Source organism: Gadus morhua, chromosome 9 (assembly GCF_902167405.1).
Source record: "Gadus morhua chromosome 9, gadMor3.0, whole genome shotgun sequence".
Lineage (NCBI taxonomy): Eukaryota > Metazoa > Chordata > Actinopteri > Gadiformes > Gadidae > Gadus > Gadus morhua.
In genome coordinates this window covers 12,003,709-12,025,339 of record NC_044056.1, presented here as the reverse complement: position 1 = coordinate 12,025,339, position 21,631 = coordinate 12,003,709, and the positions used below count along the sequence as shown (strand labels likewise).

Sequence of the window (21,631 nt, the reverse complement as noted above, 5' to 3'; positions counted from 1 at the left end):
GGCGGCGCTCCTGCCTTGCCCCAGCAGCTATACTGGGGCACATTCCAGGTCGTAGGACCCTTCAGCTGAACATGAATGGATGTTCCAGAGCAGAACAAAGAGCGCTTCAATGAGGGAATTAAACGGCGGAGAGCTGTTGTTGTGTTGAGTTGGGTCGCACCACAACACACCACAGAACCACAACACACCGCAACGCACCGCAACACACCACAGAAGCACAACAACACACCAATGCACCACAACGCACCACAACATACAACAATACACCACAACACACCACAATACACCACAATGCACCCCAACGCACCGCAACAAACCACAGAACAACAATAACACACCAACGCACCGCAACGCACCACAACATACAACAATACACCACAACGCACCACACATCAGCAACACACCACAACGCACCACAGCTTGTTGGTGTTGTTCTGAAGAAGATATGGATAGTGGTCCCTTCTAGATAAAGTCTTCCAGAACGTTCTTTGCTGTACATTTGAACTGTTTATTCAACTTGGTTGTAAGTTCATAGAAATGCTTTAAAGATGGAGGCCATGACGGTAGAAACAAAAGAGCCAGTGTGAGAACGGAGGAGAGAGCTGGTGTGAAAATAGGTTTTCTTTCTCTCCCCCGTCCTCCTCCCCCTCTCTCTCACTCCTTTCCTCCTCTCCGGCAGAACAATGCGCTGTCTGTTGAGGATCTGGTTAGGCTGTCAGCCTGGAAACATCAGGGGGGAGGGAGGGAGGGATGGAGGGAGGGAGTGATGGAGGGAGAGGGGGGGTGAGGGAGAGGGGGGAGAGGGAGAATTATTCTCACAGTGGGAATATAACCCCTCACTGTGGCTGTGTAAGTGCCTTGCTCTCATAAGGGGAATGGAACCCCTCATCCCGGCCATGTTGGTGCCTTGCTTTAGACATGGTCACATTCCATGTTGTAGGAACTCTTTCATTCAGTCCTCTGATATCAACCAGACTGTGAGTAGATCAGCCAAGGGGAGGGGGGGGTCCTTAAAGGAGACAACAACAGGTTAATGGGGGGGGGGGGGGGGTTAAAGGAGACAACAACAGGGTAATGGGGGGGGGGGGGGTCCAGGGTTTAGTGGGGGGGTTGGATCCCAGGCGATGACCTAGAAGCGCTTGACGATTTAAACAAAGGGCTGAGTGGAGACAATACAGCCCTTATCCCCCTGACAGCATTATTATACAGAGCTACAGCTAGCAGGCTAGCATTATTATACAGAGCTACAGCTAGCAGGCTAGCATTATTATACAGAGCTGGAGCAAGCAGGCTAGCATTATTATACAGAGCTACAGCTAGCAGGCTAGCATTATTAAACAGAGCTACAAACAGCAGGCTAGCATTATTATACAAAGCTACATCTGGCAGGCTAGAATTATTATACAGGGCTACAGCTAGCAGGCTAGCATCATTATACAGAGCTGGATAGCAGGTCAACTGGATAGCGGATTATTTGGTCAACAGGCTGCCTGCATAGCAGGTGAACTGGGTAATATGGTAACTGGATATCAGGCTAACTGGTTAGCACCTCACTGGATAGCAGGATTGTTAACTGGATAAAAGGCTAACTAGTTAGCTGGAAAAGGTTGGCACAGCCATAGATTGAGAGTGGGGAGGAGGGGGGGGAAACAGACCGATGTTGATCTGCTAAAACAGAGATAGTTCTGTTGAAGACATCTGGAGAGATTATGATAATGAGATATGGATATTCATGAGGTGCTATGGTCAACAGTTATGAATTAATGAGCTGGTAGAACAAAGAACTACCACTCCATTCTGGAATCCCGAATAATTACATAAAAACAGACGGTGTGTTGTTGGGTGGATGTGTGTGACAGCGTGTAGTCGTCACTATATTTAGTTGGGAGAAGTTAATTCCATATACTCATCGACCAATCAGGCCACAGAACACAACCCTGTGAGAGAGACGTCGCTGAGCCCAACGTGCCGTTGACCAAACCCTGGTTTGTCCCAACATTGTTGACCAAACCAAACCACCGTCGACCAAACCCTTCTCCACCTCGAACGAACCTCATGAACGACTTCCAATCGTATCACAGTGTAGTTTATCCTATCAGATAACAGCTTCGTTTGACGATCTAAAACAAACGGAATCCAAAAGTGCCGGAAAAATATTTTTTCACCTTTCATTATATATAATAATATAATATCATGAATAGAATAGATAATATAATGCACATATAATGCATATAATAACATAAAACATGTAACAATGTAATAAACTTAACAATATAATATAAAGATACAATATTTAATGTAATACATATTATAATACTTTATATGATAAACACAAAACTAAGTGCCCCTGGTCACTCGTCCTGAACCCCCTATGAGCCAGTGACCGCTCATCACGTGACCTTTAACCTTTGATCAAAATCTTTAACGTACACTGGAAACTCATCCATTTTTTTATTTATTAAAGTGACAGTAACTCACTAAAATAACTTCTCGTATCTCTCTTTAAATATCAAACACATCAACAGACTCACAGAGAGACACACGCTACATCATCAATCACACATGTGCAGACGTTAACAAGTTCAATAGAAACATCATCTGAAATAAAATCGTACCAAAATAAATGTGCAAATTCTGAGTCTTAACACTGGTGAGTGAATACCACATTACTGATAAACTCTGGGATCGTAAGTGGAATCTATGCTATCAAGTGTTTGTTCATCTAAGAGCGAAGAACGAAGGTACAAACCAACACCAACTAACGTACGACTGAACGGGACGCTCGTACGTACGGCCGAACGGACGCAGAACGTACGGACGCGTGCTCAGGGGGGGCTGGGCATCAGGACCCCCTAGGGGCCCGCGCCCTCAGGCCCGGGGCGGCGGTCTCAGCCTCCTGACAACGCGGCATCATCTCCCCGCACCGCCCCACGACCCTAAGTCTGACCTTTGACCTCTGACCCGGTGACCTCAGCAGTGCATGTCCGCGGCCGTGTAGCGCTTGGCGGTTGCGGGCTGGCGGTGGGGGGGGGGGGCGCAGCGGCAGGAGCTCCAGCTGAGTGGCGGGGGCGTCGACGCGGTGGCGCGTGTGGTCATCGCCGGGGGCGGGGCCGGGGGCGGGGTCGTCGCCGGGGGGGGCGGGGTCGGAGCCGGCGTCGGAGCACTGGTCCCAGCAGCAGCAGCAGCAGTCGCCGAACGCCCGGCGGAACGGCCGGCAGAGCGAGAACACCAGCACGGGGGTGGCGGCCGACTTGAGGAACAGCAGCAGCTGGCTGACCAGGTGCAACGCGTCCATGGCGGACGGGGGCACGCCCGGCGCCAGGTACACGCTCAGCACGTTGCAGATGTTCTCGGGCACGGAGCAGAAGCCGTACAGGATGGCGAGCGCCACCACCGCGCAGTTCATCTGGCTCTCCGCCCGCAGCTGCTGCTTGTTGCGGTGGTTGGGGTGGTTGCCGCGGGCGACGGCGGCCTGGGCGCGGCGGATGCGGCGGGCGGAGGCCAGCGAGCAGCCGATGGTGAACAGCGTGGGCAGGCAGAAGTAGCAGCCGAAGCACCACCAGAGCCGCGCACCGTCGTAGGTCAGGCCCAGGACGTACAGCGTGTCGGGGAGCCGGGTGGAGACGCGCACCACGCAGCGCTCCGCCCCCGGCCCCAGCCCCGCCCCCTCCTCCGTCAGCAGCTGGCGGAGCAGCAGCTCGGGCAGCGCCAGCAGCAGCGCCCCCACCCAGATGACGGCCAGCTTGGCGGCGGTGGAGGCGGCGTTCTCCACGGGCTGGTAGGACGTCTGCACGCTGGCCGCGCTGCGCAGCCGGTCGATACACAGGGCGCACAGCGTGAAGGTCGTGACCCCTAGCGACGCCACCTACAAGGAGACCGTGGGCACATGACCGTAGGGATGTTGAGATTGACCTCAGGGATGTTTACATGAATTAAGGGGATGTTTATATGACCTAAGGGATGTTTACATGTCCTTAGGGGATGTTAACATAATCTAAGGGAATGTTTACGTGACCTTAGGGGTGTTTACATTTCATTAGGGATGTTAACAGGACCTTAGAGGATGTTAACAGAATCTAAGGGGATGTTTACATGAGTTTAGGGGTGTTTACACAACCTTAGGGGATGTTTACATGACCTTAAGGGGGTTGACATGACCTTAGGGAATGTTTACATGACCTTAGGGGATGTTAACATAATCTAAGGGGATGTTTCCATAACCTAAGGGAATGTTAACATAACCTAAGGTGATGTTAACATAACCTAAGGGGATGTTTCCATAAACTAAGGCCCAATCCCATTTCTACCCCTTACCCCTTCCCCTTAACCCTTCCCCTTACCCCTTCAAAACAAGGGGGAGGGGTAGGGGGAAGGGAGAAGGGATAGAAATGGGATTGGGCCTAAGGCTCCATGTTCTAGACAGTAAGTGTATGTTGGCTTGCCTGTCTAGTTGTAGGCTAGCTGTGTGATAAATATATATATTTATGTATATAAATAAACATACCCTTCTATATTCTCATATATATAAGGTTATCTATATAGACATTATATATACATGCAGATGCATACCCATATTTCTATAATGTTGAACCTAACAAGTGTTTGTGTCCTACTCTACATACTGAGGATTTGAACCCACGACCCTGGTGCCGTTTGAGTCTTGATGCCAGACACATCAACACATGTACAAACCAAGCAGCCAATCACAGAGCTATAGGAATACAGGTGATAACTCAAACCCCTCTCTCCCTCCCCCCCCCTCTCTCTCTCCCCCTTCTCTCTATCTAAACATGTCATTTAGCTGAAACAGAGCAGAGGTCTCTGTAAAGAAGAGGAGAGCAGAGCAGAGAAGAGGAGAGGACAGAGGAGAGAGGAGGAAAGGAGGAGAGGAGAGGAGAGGAGAGGCGAGGAGAGGGGAGGAGAGGAGGAGGAAACATGTCCAGTCTTTGCTGGTCCTACCTGAATAGTTAGAGTGAAGAGGTTTGTTAAGACCAGACGGCAGTGTGTCTGATATCTGTCCTCCACCTCCTCTCTCCTCCACCTCCTCTCTCCTACACCTCCTCTCTCCTCCACCTCCTCTCTCCTCCACCACCTCCTCTCTCCTCCTCCACCACCTCCTCTCTCTCCACCACCTCCTCTCTCTCCACCACCTCCTCTCTCTCCACCTGCTCTCTCTACACCTCCACTCCCTCCTCTCTCCTCCACCTCTTTCCACCCAACCCCACCCCCTCTCTCTCCTCCCTCCACCTCCTCTCCTCCTCTAGAGGACAGGTCGAGACGGTTCTCAAACTATTATACGCGTACCACTGGTGCTACGCGATGCGCTATCAAGTGGTACGCAAAGGAGTTAGAAAAAAAAAATCGTTAGATTAAAAACAGTAGGCTACTATCAAAATACTAGTACGTACATTTAAAATGTGATCATGTTCTCACTTGCTGTGTGTGTATGTGTATGTGTTTCCGTGTCTCTGTTCTAGTGCTACCACTTTGTTAAGCAGACAACAGCTAACAATAAATAATATTATTTTTAAGAATAAATGTGCCTCCTGCATGAGATGTGCGTAACTGAATAGGGCCGCATGCCTACGCTACTGTATGTTGTTATATTTTATATCTGTCATGGTGGTACTTTGAGAAAAAGTTTGAGAAAAAAAGTTTGAGAACCAGTAGGGGACAGTAGGAGACAGGGATCTACCTCCAGGTAGGGGACCAGCTTGCAGGACAGCTCCCCCAGCAGCCAGGTCTTGGTGAGCTGGTGGAAGACGACGAGCGGCAGGCAGAAGAAGAGCACTAGGAAGTCCCAGAAGGCCAGGTTGGCCAGCAATGCGTTGGAGATGCTCCTCATGTGGTAGTTGTGGCACACGATGCACATGAGCGCCACGTTGCAGAGGATCCCCGTGGAGAAAATGACCCCCGCGGCCAGCATCACCGCGTAGGCTCCGCACGCCTCGGCGCTCAGAGGGTAGAAGGGGTTCCTCACCGGCTTCCACTTCGGCCGGCGGCCCCCGGGGACGAGCGGCGTGAGGTCGCCAAAGTCCGGCGGGGTGAATTCTTCGTAGTCACCGGCCTCGGTGGCCGGCGTCTGAACCTGGCCCATGGGCAGTGGCAGCGGCGGCTTCCGACGGGCCGGAATCTCGTCCGAGCCAGACGCGCTGTTTCCACTTTGCGCATCGCGCTTTACGCGTTGCCTCCGGACGCGGCAACGCGCTGCGCTGGTGTCGCTACAGGTGGGGAGTTCTAATATCTGATCGATCAGATCATGTCGATCGGTATAGGGTGTATCTTCAAGTAGTTTGACAACTGTCCCGGAGGGCTTCACACCACCGCGTCTCTCCTCCCCAATCGTTACCATGGCAGCCGGCCCTTCCCCGAGGCCCGCGTGAGGTCCACGCCATCCCCGGCTGCCTCCGCTCCGTTCCTCGTGGGGTGCGCGATGACGCACGGGGCGCACCAGGGGGTTCTCCTGGGCGTCCGCGTTCTGCACCGGTCCTACCGCGAGCAGGCACAGCAGGCTTACGGCCAGCAGCAGCATGGCGGCTAGCGCGCGAGAAACGGGCCGGAGGTCAGAGGGGACGCGGGACCCATCGGTGGTCCGGGAGTGACAGGTGGGGGTTTAGTCTCTCTAGAATAATCTTTAGCAGTAACTGCCCGCTGTCTCCGGTTCCTAAGATTCCACGAGATATCTGCGACCAGAGCCCCCCTAGTGAAGTCACACCGCAGGGTCTTGGAGACCCGGTCGAAGAGCTCCGGGGTCCTCTCTCTGATGGGAAGACACCGAGTTTGAGTCCAACCCGGGACCAATGGTCTCGCTGTCCGTGCGCTCTGGGGTCTGTCTGGGGTCTGGGCTGGTGTGGTCGGTCCGGGGGGCACCGTGTCTGACACCACCGAATCCCTTGGACCCCAGCGCCCCCTGGCGGTGGGACCCCGCCTGCACCTCCTCCAGGAACCCAACAGGTTCTCCTCTGAGGGAAAATTGTCCGCGAATAACGTTAGTTATTCAAAGATAGTTACAGACATCCGATATCTGTTTACTGCTGATAATGATTATGTTGAATACGTCTTTGTCACGTCTTGATTATTAAAATGCAGATGAGATGTGATCCTCCTCTGTTCTTCGCTGGGTGGAGGTCCAGACTCATAGTGATGCACCACCACAGGGTGGAGACAGAACTTCGTCAGTCATGTGTGACCGCCAGAAGAAAGAAGCAACCGATTAAAGACACTTAGAGTGTATTGAATATTATTAAGATATTTTAAGTTATATTTAATAAAATCAGATGTGAAACCATTAAAAAAAAAACTTCAGAGGAAAAGTGGTTGTATCATAATCTTTATTCATATCGAAGTACACAACAAATAGGCCTACATGTAGAAACGAGAAGGAAATACCCACATAACTTGTGGACAATATGAAATCATATCATATTATTGAACCCTGAGACAACTTCAGTCAGTTGGTAGAATGGAACGATGCAAACATATAACCTAATCCCTAACCCTAACCCTTAGCCTTACCCTAACCCTTGCCCGAACTCTAACCCTTATGCCAACTCTTACCCCAACCTGATACCTCAACCATCTCTGACTAATACCTACACTTAACCATCTCACTTAAACCGTTAACATATCTCTTATCTAATAACTTAAAGTTTATACCTAACGTTATCCTTCCTTGTAGTCTGTATAGTTGCACCCTATCCGAGGTCCCTTTTTCTGACCACGCCCCTATATGACCCGTTATATTTCAGCCCCGCCCATTTCTATCCCCGCCCCCGTGTGTGTCATCCTACAGATCGGAGTTCGAGGGGACACTGCCAGGACACCTGTACTGAGTCAGCAGCTCATTCACCTTCTCCTCCTCCCTCTGGACAGAACTGAGAGAGGAGACAGGAGAGAAGAGAAGAGGAGGGAGGAGGAGAGGAGTAGTTAGGAGAGATGACAGAGGAGAGAAGAGAAGAAAGAGGAGAGAGGAAAGAGGAGAGTAGAGGAGAGAGGAGAGTAGAGGAGAGAGGAGAGGAGGAGAGAGAGGAGAGGGAGGAGAGGAGAGTACAGAGTAATTTAGTCATGTGTATTTGGATTAATCTGGTTTCACCTTTGTTGTGAAAAAGCGGTTTCCCTGGTGGTGTGGAAGTGGTTTCACTCTGGTGTGAAAGTGGTGTGAAAGTGGTTTGACTCTGGTGTGAAAGTGGTGTGGAAGTCGTTTAACTCTGGTGTGAAAGTGGTTTCAGTCTGATTGGAAAGTGGTGTGAAAGTGGTTTGACTCTGGTGTGAAAGTGATGTGGAAGTCTTTTAATTCTGGTGTGAAAGTGGTTTGAGTCTGATTGGAAAGTGGTGTGAAAGTGGTTTATCTCTGGTGTGAAAGTGGTGTAAAAGTGGTTTAACTCTGGTGTGAAAGTGTTGTGAAAGTGGTCCACACCTGGTCCTGACGGTCTGCATGCGCTTCAGGAAGGTGCACAGCGAGATGTGCTTGGCCTTGGCTCGCAGGTACTCAGCGTAGCGGCTGGAGAACTCGATGTCTCCCAGCTGACGGCGCTCTTCCTCCCGCGGCCGCAATGACCCCCGCGACCCCCCCGACCCCAGGGACCCCCCCGACAGGCTGCGGAAACAGGAAGTCAAAACAAGACATTTGATTGTTTTTTGTTGAGACACACACACACACACACACACACACACACACACACACACACACACACACACACACACACACACACACACACACACACACACACACACACACAAACACACCAATGTGTCATGCAAATTAAGGCATACTGGCCGAGAGAGATGCTAGTAGGGTCATGCTAACACAGAGACATGCTAACAGGGCCATGCTAACAGGGCCATGCTAACAGGGCCATGCTAACAGGGAGCTACCTGAGCTGCTCTCCCAGCGGCGCGTTGGAGCAGCTCCCACGTGAGTGGACACCCGTCTGACTCTGAAGGACGTTGTTGTCTTCATCAGGCCTGGGGACACAGAGCACCTTATACTGACACCGTCACCATGACCAGAACCACACCTGTACAGGTACAACCAGATCTCTGCAGCTAACAAACACTAGCAGCATTAGGAGTGGTTAACCATCACTAGAAACCCTATGATTGGTTAACCATCACTAGCAGCACTAGGAGTGGTTAACCATAATAGTAGCACTAGGAGCATTAACCATCACTAGCAGCACTAGGAGCATTAACCATCACTAGCAGCACTAGGAGCATTAACCATCACTAGCAGCACTAGGAGCAATTAGCATGCCTTATGAAGTGGGAGGCTAGTTACCTGTGGTAGGGTTAGAAGTTAAGGTTAAGGCTGATCCCCTGGGGTAGGTTAGGGGTTAAGGGTTGAGGCTGTTTACCTATGGTAGGGTTAGGGGTTATAGGTTAAAGGTTAAGGTTAATGTTACCTGGGGTTGGACAGGGAGGAGGTGGTGAGGACCAGGGTGGACATCAGGACCAGCTGGCCCGTGCAGCTCAACCAGACCATGATGAGTTGAGGTCCCGACAAGGCAAGCTTCAGAACCACGAGGAAAAACCTTAACAGGAAATCATGACAGAACCTAAGTGGAATCCTAGTAAGGTTCAGCTTGTTGCTGTTACAACTACAGCTAGAGTCATACCTGATAAACCAGCAAGAATATAGCAGAGAGAAGAGACGGGAGACCAGAGCAGAGAGAGAGAGAGAGAGGAGACCAGATGAGGAGAGAGAGAGAGAGAGAGAGAGGAGAGAGAGAAGAGAGGGGAGATCAGGGAAGGAGAGAGAGAGGAGACCAGATGGAGAGAGAGAGAGAGAGAGAGAGAGAGAGAGAGAGAGAGAGAGAGAGAGAGAGAGAGAGAGAGAGAGAGAGAGAGAGAGAGAGAGAGAGAGAGAGAGAGAGAGAGGGGAGATCAGGGAAGTAGAGAGAGAGGAGACCAGATGAGGAGAGAGAGAGAGAGAGCGAGAGAGAGAGAGAGAGAGAGAGAGAGAGAGAGAGAGAGAGATAGAGAGAGAGAGAGAGAGAGAGAGAGAGAGAGAGAGAGAGAGAGAGAGAGAGAGAGAGGAGACCAGGGGAAAAGAGAGAGAGAGGAGACCAGAGAAGGAGAGGGAGAGAGAGAGAGAGAGAGAGAGAGAGAGAGAGAGAGAGAGAGAGAGAGAGAGAGAGAGAGAGAGAGAGGAGACCAGAGAAGGAGAGAGAGAGAGAGAGAGAGAGAGAGAGAGAGAGAGAGAGAGAGAGAGAGAGAGAGAGAGAGAGAGAGAGAGAGAGAGAGAGAGAGAGGAGCCCAGAGAAGGGAAGAGAGACCAGAGGAGGAGAGAGGAGAAAGGAGACTCACGGTGCAGTATCTAGTCCGGACTGGAGGAGTGCTCTGAGGGAGAATCCTCTCCTCCCCTTAAGTAGCCGATCTCTGGCTCTGTGTCCTAATCGGGTTATTGATCATAATGAGGTTATTGATCGGCAGCAGATGCTGGTGTGTTTTACTGCGTTTGTGTTGACACACCAGCTGCCTCCTCACCCCCACTCCACCGCCGTGTTGGTTCAGCCGATAAAGGTTCAACCTTATTACCGGCCAGCGCTTCCTTAATTGGCCTTTGATGACAGCCGTCTCGTTAGGAAAACCCGTCAGGTGACCGGTCGATAGCTCATGATTGCCTCACACAGAAGACATGGAATTATTGTGAGTGCATGCATGTGTGTGTGTGTGTGTGTGTGTGTGTGTGTGTGTGTGTGTGTGTGTGTGTGTGTGTGTGTGTGTGTGTGTGTGTGTGTGTGTGTGTGTGTGTGTGTGTGTGTGTGTGTGTGTGTGCATGTGTTTCTGTGTATGTGTATGCATGATTTATATTTTATTCCTTGGAGACTTCATTCATATTACAATTATTTGTCACGTGTTTTTATGTTGATACTTATCCATCTATATTTCTCTCAATAAAGAAATAGACACAGACACACACAAACACTCTCTAACTCACACACACACACATACAGACACACACTCACTCTCACACACACACACACACACACACACACACACACACACACACACACACACACACACACACACACACACACACACACATACATACACATACACACACACAACCACTCACATACACACACACAACCACTCACAAACATTATTAATTCTTCCTCCTTATCCTCCTGCCCTCTTCCTAACTTTTGTTAGCTGTACCTGTGTGTGTGTGTGTGTGTGTGTGTGTGTGTGTGTGTGTGTGTGTGTGTGTGTGTGTGTGTGTGTGTGTGTGTGTGTGTGTGTGTGTGTGTGTGTGAGTGTGAGTGAGTGTTTGTGTGTGTGAGTGAGTGTTTGTGTGTGTGTACGTGTGTGTGCGGGTTCTCAATAAAAAGTGTGTGTGTGTGTGTTGGGGGGTTGGGGAATTGTGTGTGAGTGTGTCTGTGTGTGTGTCTGTGTGTCTGTCTGTCTGTCTGTGTGTGTGTGTGCGTGTGTGCGTGCGTGCGTGCGTGCGTGCGTGCGTGCGTGCGTGCGTGCGTGCGTGTGTGTGTGTGTCTACCGGCAGCAGGCAGTGGGCAGCCGGCAGCAGGCAGCGCAGTTCATTCTACTTCAGATTGATGTAGAAGTGGAAGAACCAGAGACGTCGGAGAACCCAATGCAATCGGTCGTGATTCATAATCGTCTGGAGGCGCACACAGCTTTTGGCCGTGATAATATATGTTATATGATTGAATTATGTAACATTATTTAGATATAGAGCTCCAGGACTGTAACCCGTAACAAAGTGTTGTACACTTCTTTGTTATTTGGATAACCGTTCTGCTGTTGGTGTTATGGCGCACAACACGTCAGACTCTCGTCTCTAGTATCTCCACAACGAGACTCGTAGTGGGGGTTATCTCAGCCATGGTTGAGATGGAATTGGGGGAAGAAACTTTGGCTTTGTCTCCCTGAAGTACATGAACCACGACATGGAGGAGAAAGGGATTGTAGCCAGAAATGTATTGTCTCCCGCTTGAGCCCCGCTTCCTGCTGCCCGCTGCCGAGGCGGTGGTGCCTAAGCACTGCCCGCTGCCGAGGCGTTGGTCCATCCCGGCAGCGAGGCACCGGCGGGAGACAATCGCGGTCAACAATCCCTTCTCCTCCATGTGGTTCAGTCTACTTCATATTGATGTGTACGTGTAAGAACCAGAGACGTCGGAGAACCCGACGCAGTTGCTTGAGATTCGTAATTTCGCCTGGAGGCGCACACAGCTTTTGGCCGTGATAATATATATTATATGATATAGATATCTATGTATAATATAATATTATTAAAGAGCTCCAGGACTCCTGCCGGAGCCCCCAGATTGTTGTACAATATTTGCAGAAAACGGCCAAAGGCTGTGCGCCTCGTCATTGCGATACTATTGAAGCATATATGTAGCAAAATTCAAATGGCAATGTAATTTGCAATTTGCAATTCAACAAGTCATTACATTATGCAATTGACAATTCATTATCCAATTTAGTAATGTGATTTGTAAATACGTTATTTAAAATGTATTTTAATATGCAAAGTGAAAATGAAATCCCCAATAAAATTTGTAAAAGTTATAACAATAAAAATAGAATAACATTTTGTCTAATATTTTGAGGTCCTTTCACAAATTAAAAAGCTATAGCGTCCCCGTGATTGCAATGCGCTTCGCTAGCTCCGTGTGTTGCGAAATTCAAATTACAATTCAATCCGCAAAACACTTCTGTCGTCTGGGCAGGAACCTCGTCACTTCCTCGTCAGACCAGCTGATAATCCATTAAGTGCCAAGTACTAGGTCGTGGATGATCAGCTGGTCTGACGAGGAAGTGACGAGGTTCCCGCCCAGACGCGGTTGGCTGATACGCTTTCAAAGTGTATTGCAAAATCTTTTGCAAAGTGTTTTGCGGATTGAAATGTAATTTGAATTTCGCAAAACACGGAGCGTGGCAAAGGGCATTGGAATCACGGGGACCAGTGGTGGCTGGTGATCAAAAATGTTGGTGGGGCACAGTAATAGATAGGGGGTCTGGGGTTCTCCCCACCCCCCCCCCCATAATTGTTTTTTAATTTAATAGATTTGATTTCCTGTATTCTGGTGCATTTTGGGAATGGCCACTTCCTATTACCTATTACCTACTATTCATTCCAATTCATAGTCTACATCCTGACTTGCAGGGCCTTGACAAGCTTACACTGCATATACAGACCTATGGCCATTCCACCAGCCATTGCTATTTGACCCATTGTTGTTATTCTGATATTGAGACAAATCGTGATCACTGTCCTATAGCGTCCATTTTTTGTGAGTCTCAATGTCTACTTCAAATGCAGTTAGAAATATGGGACAGTAGCTTAATTTTGGTTTATATGCTACAGGCCGAAAGACAAAATTAATATGTAACTTACCTGCCTCTTTTAAGTATAACATTGCTACTTTAAGTATATACAATTCCGCTACTGAAATGGTTGGAAAGTGCTTACAACTCTCTGCTAGTTAGCTATCTATCTCTTCTCTACATGTAGTTATGTTGCGCGAATGCTGCTGAGGCAGGTAGCTTATTTGATTGATTCGCTGAATTGTCCAATTCATGTGGTGATAACATAAAAGAAAAGCGATACCTTTGGCCGGGGGTGCACACTGGTGCGACCCGAGGGCGAATTTTCTTGCGCCAATGAAAAGCTGTCTTTGCTTGATAGACAGCAAAAAGTTAGCGAGCTTACATTGACTCCAACGTGGCCGGCGCCCCTGACTTGGAGGACTGGTTTATTTCGAATGACCAATAACTGGCCTGACATTCAGACGCATTGAAATGGTTGCTGGCAGTGACAATAATATCACACAATTAAACGAGGATAAATGCTATGTATTTTTGTTGATTTATTTCGAATTGATAATAGTTGATTAATAGTTAGCAGATATATTCAAGTGAATATTTCACGGAGGGGCGGCGCCCTAGCGCCCTATATTGACCCACCGACACTGACGGGGACGCTAAAGCTTTTCAATTTGAATAAAGGAACTTAAAAAATTTGACAAATGTTATTCTATTTTTATTGTTATAACTTCGGCACATTTTATCGAGGATTTGGGATTGTCACTTTGCATATTAAAATACACTTTGAATAAAGTATTTACAAATTACATTATCAAATTGCATAATGAATTGTCAATTACATAATGTAATGAAGTGAATGAATTTCAAATTGCAAATTTCAATGCCATTTGAATTTTGCTACATATATGCTTCCATACGATACATCCACTGTAAACAGAGCTCATGGTACCGTGGCCGCTAACTGCTCAGGGCCACACCCCCACCCTCCTCCTTGACCCGCCTCTCTCCTCCTCATTTGCATTAAAGCTACAGACAACAAAACGGCTTGTTTGGGGAAAGCTCAATGTGCGACTGGCTCGTAGTGGCTGTTATTCTGCTCCACGGCTGAATTTCGGGACCTTCTTCAAATACTGTGTTAGGGGCCCACTAATATCTATATTAAAGCAACCATAAAGTAGCATGCCATGGGACCTTTAAAGCATTGACTTTTCTACACTCAGGTGGCCGCTAGGGGGCGACAGAGGGACGACCATTCATTACCCTTAAATCTAAGCATAGCAAGGGTGGCGTTAGAATTCAATTTAATCTATTCAGTCTACAATAGAGCACATGCACTGATATCATCTATAAAGTCTAACTTAAAATTAATATACTATGAAATCATCTAAACAGTCTGTGATATAATATGTATAGTATAGTCTATGATATAATTAATACACTGTGATATCATTTATTATTATTATCCCTATGATATAATCGATATGATTAAATCTATACAGTGTAAGATATACATTTGAAAGAGTAAAGTACTTTTAAATTCAGCCATACTGGAATTAATCATGTTGGTCTGGGACCAGTGGCCTTCATCATCAAACATCTATCTCCCATCCATCATCATCATCATCATCATCATCATCATCATCATCATCATCATCATCATCATCCTTCCATCCATCCATCAGAACCGTCATTATGATCTCATGAGGTCATATCCTGAATCCTCTGTTGTGGGTTCTGTTGGCGTTCATCCAAACCACTCAGACTGAAGGAGTTCACATGTGTGTGAGTTTATATGAGGAGGAGGAGGATGAGGAGGATGAGGAGGAGGAGGAGGAGGAGGAGGAGGAGGAGGAGGAGGAGGAGGAGGAGGAGGAGGAGGAGGAGGAGGGAGAAGAGGGAGGGAGAAGGTAGAAGAAGAGGAGGAGGTGGAGCAGGAGGAGGAAGAGGAGCAGGAGGAGGAGGTGGAGGAGGAAGAAGAGGAGGAGCTGGAGGAGGTGGATGAGGAGGAGGAGGAGGAGGAGGAGGCGGAGGAGGAGGAGGAGGAGGAGGAAGAAGACATGTTGGCTAATATTATTGAACACAAACTCTTCAGTTTAAGTCCTAATGACGTCATCACAAAGTAAACCAGCGCGTCGTTATCAATGAGCTGCAGCACTTGCTCAGGTGTCCGCATGGTCAGGTGAGGGAGTCAGAGGATCAGAACCACCGGGGACACCGTGAAGCCCCTCCTCCGGTCAGACTCCCGCCCGGCGGGGACAGAGCTCCCCTGCTGTGCTCACCTGCAGCACGCGGGCTCCGGTCTCGCGCCCAGGTGTAAGCGGCTTTAGGGGGAGGAGCTGCTCTGGCTAATCGCCTTTCTCCTCCGCGCGCTCCGCCTCGACTTGTACTTTAGTTCAGTAAACACTTGGTGGTGAAACCCAAACTTCCTGCGGAGGAACGGCTCTTTAATGAACTGGTTTTGTTTGGTCTGGTGACGTAACGGTCCGGCGATAAAGCCCGGAACACGCGCGCAACGGGCGCGCGTTGTACAGCGGGGTCGCGCGTAATGAAGGACAGCGCGCGGCGCACTGGACTTTTGTTCTCGCCCTCGAAAAGCCGAACATGCGCTTTAACCTTTAACCCCCCCCCTGGAGGAGCACCCCCCGGAGACATGCCTACATGACGCGTCTTGGGACCGCACGGGCTCCGAGGCGATGCCCGCCAACTTCTCCTCCTTCCCGGACCCGGAACCCGGGGCTTCCTCCGGCCTGGGCCCGGGCACCCCCGGGGCCCCGCACGACTGGCCAGCGCTCCTGTTTGGGGTGCTGCTGATCGTGGTGACGGTGTGTGGGAACGTGCTGGTGTGCGTAAGCGTGCACATGGAGAAGGCCCTGAAGACCACCACCAACTACTTCATCGTGAGCCTGGCGGTGGCCGACCTCATGCTGGCGGTGCTCGTGCTGCCGCTCTTCGTGTACTCCGAGGTGAGCAAGACGCGCCAGAACGTTCATATCTATAACTGATGACGTGTGAATGACAGTTAACCCTCCTAGCGTGAGACAGGTCTTTACTGTGCAGCCTATCCGTAGCGAGCGACAGGTCCTTACTCTGCAGCCTGTCTGTAGCGTGAGACTGGTGTTTACTCTGCAGCCTGTCTGCTGGTCAGACGTGAGACAGGTCTTTACTCTGCAGCCTGTCTGCTGGTCAGATGTGAGACAGGTCTCTACTCTGCAGCCTGTCTGCTGGTCAGATGTGAGACAGGTCTCTACTCTGCAGCCTGTCTGCTGGTCAGATGTGAGACAGCTCTTTACTCTGCAAAACGTAAAAAAAAAAGTCTCTTAAGAAACTTCTCAAGCTGTTTCTACCTGACCATCCGAACTAGCCCTAACCTCTGACCTCTCAAACTAACCCTAACCTCTGACCTCTTGAACTAACCCTAATCTCTGACCTCGCGAACTAACCCCATCATACGTTAACATAGCATCATAGATACCCAGTGCTAAAATAGCATCATAGATACCCAGTGCTAACATAGCATCATAGATACCCAGTGCTAACATAGCATCATAGCTACCCATTGCTGTCACGTTGATGAGTCTTTGTTGAGTGAAAATACAAAAAGCTCTGAACAAACAAACCGTGTCCCCTCCTCTGATTGGCCTGCAGACGGGAGACAAAGCTTCACCCCAAGACCCCAACGTTCTATTCCCACGGCAAAAGCCCCCCCCCCCCCCCCCCCCCCACCCCCAATTGACAAACCAAAACAAACACCCAGTGAGCCAGGTGTAGGTGGGGGGGGGGGGGGGCTGTCCCTGATGAAGAAGAGAAAGAGAGAGAATCATTAACGAGCTGAGAGTCAGCAGGAGACCACTGAGCGCGCGTGTGTGTGTGTGTGTGTGCGTGTGTTTGTGCGTGTGCGTATGTTTGTGTAGTTCCAGGGGGGGCTGTGGTCCCTGGACATGGGGGTGTGTGACGGGCTGATGACGATGGACGTGTTGCTGTGCACCGCCTCCATCTTCAACCTCTGCGCCATCAGCGTCGACAGGTCAGTGGGGCCAGCATGGAGGTAGCATGTTAGTAATGGACTTAGCATAGCATGATAGCATAGAGGAAGCATGTTAGATATGGACTTAGCATAGCATGATAGCATGGAGGAAGCATGTTAATAATGGACTTAGCATAGCATGTTAGCATGGAGTCAGTGGAGGTCGCATGTTTGTAATAGACGTAGCATAGCATGTTGGCAGGGAGTTAGCCTGTTCCCCTGTAGTTAGGACTGGTCTGGGGGTGGGTACCGGTGGCGCCCTGTGGCCTCTCCAGGGAAACCCCGGGTAACCACGGCGTCGTGTGACCCCGCAGGTTCATCGCCGTGTCCGTGCCGCTCAACTACAACCGGCGGCACGTGGACCAGCGGCAGACGGGGCTGCTGGCCGCCACCTGGCTGCTGGCCCTCGCCGTGGCCTCGCCCGTCATGTTCGGGGTCAACGACGTGCCGGGCCGCGACCCCAGCGAGTGCAAGCTGGAGAACGACGACTACGTGCTGTACTCCTCCGTCTGCTCCTTCTTCATCCCCTGCCCCATCATGCTGCTGCTGTACTGCGCCATGTTCCGCGGCCTGCGGCAGTGGGAGGAGGCGCGCCGCCTCAAGCTGAGGAGCAGCATCCAGGCCTGCAGGAGGCTGCAGGAGGCCGCCGCCACCCTGCCGCCGCTGGCCTCGCTGCCGCCCCCGCTGCCCCCCTTCATAGAGCGTGACCCCCCCGAGGGCGAGGAGGCGGGGCTGCGCCGGCCCTCCGCCGACCTCAGGGCGGGGCCGGCCGGGACCCTCTCCCAGGTCCGCCTCGCCGCCGACCCCAACAAGAAGAAGAGGGCCAAGATCAACGGGCGCGAGCGCAAGGCCATGAGGGTGCTGCCCGTGGTGGTCGGTGAGTCAGAACCGATAACCTATCAATAACCTATCAATAACCTATCAATAATGAATACAAGGCCATGAGGGTGCTGCCCGTGGTGGTCGGTGAGTCAGAACCGATAACCTATCAATAACCTATCAATAACCTACCAATAATGAATACAAGACCATGAGGGTGCTGCCCGTGGTGGTCGGTGAGTCAGAACCGATAACCTATCAATAACCTATCAATAATGAATACAAGGCCATGAGGGTGCTGCCCGTGGTGGTCGGTGAGGGGGGGTCTGAGTGGACCCCCCCCCTATGCTGGAGGCTTTCGGTAGAGTTCAGGAGGTCGTTCTATTAATAGCGCGCAGGGCAGGGCGAGGCCGCTCCTTCAGCTGCTGATCCCCAATCCACTTAGCGGCCGCCCTCAGAGCCCCACCCCCCTGGGGCCCGCCCCCAGGGCCGCCGCCGGGCCCCTGGCAGGGGCGCTCTGATTGGTCCAGGGAGGTGTTGAGCCCGGGCTGATTGGCAGGTGGCTCGCTCTAGCGTGTTGGCTAATGAGTCTGTTAAAGTTATTAAGAACACCCTGCATGACAGTAAGTCCCTCAGGTCCTCAAACTGACACCAGCTTCAGACAGAGAGAGGAGACTGGGCTGAAGCCCCCCCGACGGTCCGGAGAACTCAGCCTCCCTGATGAAGAATAACTTGTTTTTAGGACACTTCGGCCAGCTCAATATTCGATTTAAGTTTAGAGCGTCATCATAGGAAGAGACAGGCAGCAAAGTCTTCAGGAATACATTCAGTGAGACGATGGGTGGACACGATTCTTATAGCGGAACGTTCACATCGAGGGTTAATGCAAAGGAAACCAGGGTGAGGGGGGGTGACCATCGTGGAGAGGTTAGGATTGGTGGGAAAGACCAAGGTAGTGCAATGCACTATGGGTGGAGTGGACAGGTCTGCAAGGCTGCAAGGCGGTTAAAGGAATCGACACAATAAGGAGTCAGTGGATTTACATGGCGGCAGTATCAGACTTCAGGGCCACCGTGGCAAAGCCGACTGTCACCTCTCAGTCAGAGAGAGGAAGGCAGGGCTTTCTAGATACAGGGAGTATGTGTACAATTCATTTTTTAATTGACTAGTAATTATATAAGTGGCCAGGACTCCCTTGAAAACAAGATATTATATTTCCATGGGACCTTCCTGGAAAATAAAGGCCAAATATAAACAAGGTTGATATAATTAGTGAATAATTGTATCTTATAGTTACGATTGATATTTCCACGACAGTCCCTCTGTGAGAGCAGTATGTATTTGTAGCGAGCTCCGTGCTACACCCCACACTCCACCAAGGGGACATGAGTTGGCTCCCAACACAGAAACCAGGGGGGGGTCGTGGTGTTGTAGCCCGTTATTGTGAAGTTCTGCAGAGGATGAGGATAATGAGGATGATGATGATGATGATGACGCATGGCCTGGTGTTCCATGTTGCCATGCAGGACTCTCTTCTGAGTGGGTGCAGTGATGGTTGCTCTAAGCTGTTGCACACTGATTGCTCAACGCACAACACCTCAGTCTCGTTTACAACTGAACAACAGAAGGATTCAGACACCGATAATACCGGCACTAACGCACACCAACAGTAAATGCTACTAAACGTTGAGAATATTTTTGGAGTGTTTCTTAATTAATATGAAGTTATTTGAAATGGGAAAATTGTATTTTCACATTCTGTTTCTAACTGCCATTTGTATGGTGTGCCTTTTCGCTGACTTAGGGTGATCAAGGGGGGTTAAATGGTCCAACTGAGGAGTCACCACTATTAGACCCCACATTGTCCAAATCAAATAATGTTAATCTGAAGGACAGAGTCTCCTGTGTTCTCATCAAGTAGAAGAATGCATAATTGGATCTCTGCTCCCCCGTGACCGGTGTACGCCAGGCACAAAGGTTAACTTTAAATAACGCTAGGAACAGGTAGGGTGGCTAGACAGTGCAAGGAATAGGAGACAGAGCTTACATGATGAAAGGAAAATAACATGGATTTTTCCATCACACATCATGTGTGGTACAGAGCTGATCTCAGCATTTCTGAGAGCTGTCTGCCACTGTATAAGAGGTCCATGCTTTAGATACAAGATACAAGATCGTTTATTGTCGTACACAATAGCCAATGCATTGGACTTTTCCTTGCGGATTTCCACCAGAACCGGCACGGAATCGCCACAGCAGTAAAACGGTTGCCGAAAATAATATTAACCATCAGTCAATGTAGGCTATTCCACTGGATACGGTCGCGGCCCGGAACCGACCCCAAACCGGCACTTCGTTTACGACTCTTGCCTCTTCTATTTTTGAAGGTTGCCGGTGGAGGGTGGAGGCTCCAGACTCCAGACGGTGCCTCTGTGGATGTTTCTAGATTAACCTTCTGGAGTGTTCCGTTCACCAGGTGAACTGTGTCAATGGCGTCAGCGGTTACCAACAATGCCTTTCTCCTTCCATCCCAGACCTTTAATCAATGGGTGGATTAATCAACTTAATCAATTAACCCTTTTTTATACACACGATGAGACCAGCCCACGTTTAAATCTAGGACCTCCAACCCACAAGCAGAGCTAGCAGACCACCTGGGTGTGTCCATCACCATGACAACATGATGCTGTCCCTGAGTGGGTGTGATTCATTCGTTAATGAGTGTATCTTAGATGAGACTCATCTCCTGCAGCGACGTAGCTCCACATCTTCCTATCTAGAATAACGTTGTTTTCTAAAGGAGTCTTTCAGAGACAACAGACAGTTCACACTCTTTACTGACCCCTCGTATCAGGACCGTGCAACACGCGGTCCAGGATAAACTCTTTACCATCAAACCATCAGGCTGTGAGTTGTGATCAAGACCCCCCCCCCCCTCCTCCTTTTCCCCCAGGAACCTTCCTGTTCTGCTGGACCCCGTTCTTTGTGGTGCACACCATGCGAGCCCGCTGCTCCACCTGCTACGTCCCTCCCGGCCTGATGAGCGTGGTGACGTGGCTGGGCTACGTCAACAGCGCCCTCAACCCCGTCATCTACACCGTCTTCAACACCGAGTTCAGGAAGTTCTTCAAGAAGTGTTTCCACAGGTGCTGCATGTAGCCAGGACCAGGTCTGACCAGGGACCAGGTCTGACTCAGGGACCAGGTCTGACTCAGGACCAGGTCTGACCAGGGACCAGGTCTGACCAGGGACCAGGTCTGACCAGGACCAGGTTTGACCAGGACCAGGTCTGACCAGGACCAGGTCTGACCAGGACCAGGTCTGACTCAGGACCAGGTCTGACCAGGGACCAGGTCTGACTCAGGACCAGGTCTGACCAGGGACCAGGTCTGACCAGCTCTATGCAATACCCGGGTCTGACCAGGGACCTGTAGTGGGTCCAGGGGGACCAGGTCTGTAGCAGAACCTTTCATAGAACCACAGACATGACCCGGT

General features: G+C 50.2%; 2 protein-coding genes and 1 long non-coding RNA gene across 3 annotated transcripts; 1 reads left to right on the top strand and 2 right to left on the bottom strand.

The window, feature by feature from the left end:
• Positions 1–3,124: 3,124 nt before the first annotated feature.
• gpr37a (G protein-coupled receptor 37a) lies at positions 3,125–6,832 on the bottom strand (the record flags this gene model as incomplete). Its single annotated transcript, XM_030365278.1, has 2 exons — positions 5,696–6,832; positions 3,125–3,865 (listed from the first exon to the last, which is right to left on the bottom strand). Coding segments are annotated over exons 1-2 (1,578 nt in total), but the record flags the coding sequence as incomplete, so codon positions are not given.
• A 2,051-nt stretch (positions 6,833–8,883) lies between these two features.
• LOC115550374 (uncharacterized) lies at positions 8,884–10,397 on the bottom strand. Its single transcript, XR_003977889.1, has 3 exons — positions 10,306–10,397; positions 9,402–9,530; positions 8,884–8,964 (listed from the first exon to the last, which is right to left on the bottom strand). It is a non-coding gene; the product is annotated as an uncharacterized LOC115550374 (long non-coding RNA).
• A 5,237-nt stretch (positions 10,398–15,634) lies between these two features.
• Positions 15,635–21,395, top strand: drd4a (dopamine receptor D4a). The gene is made up of 4 exons (XM_030365291.1): positions 15,635–16,256; positions 17,205–17,317; positions 17,632–18,194; positions 21,090–21,395. The coding sequence occupies exons 1-4, from the start codon at positions 15,987–15,989 to the stop codon at positions 21,293–21,295; spliced, it is 1,152 nt and encodes a 383-aa protein (XP_030221151.1). The 5' UTR covers positions 15,635–15,986; the 3' UTR covers positions 21,296–21,395.
• The last annotated feature ends 236 nt before the right edge of the window (positions 21,396–21,631 follow it).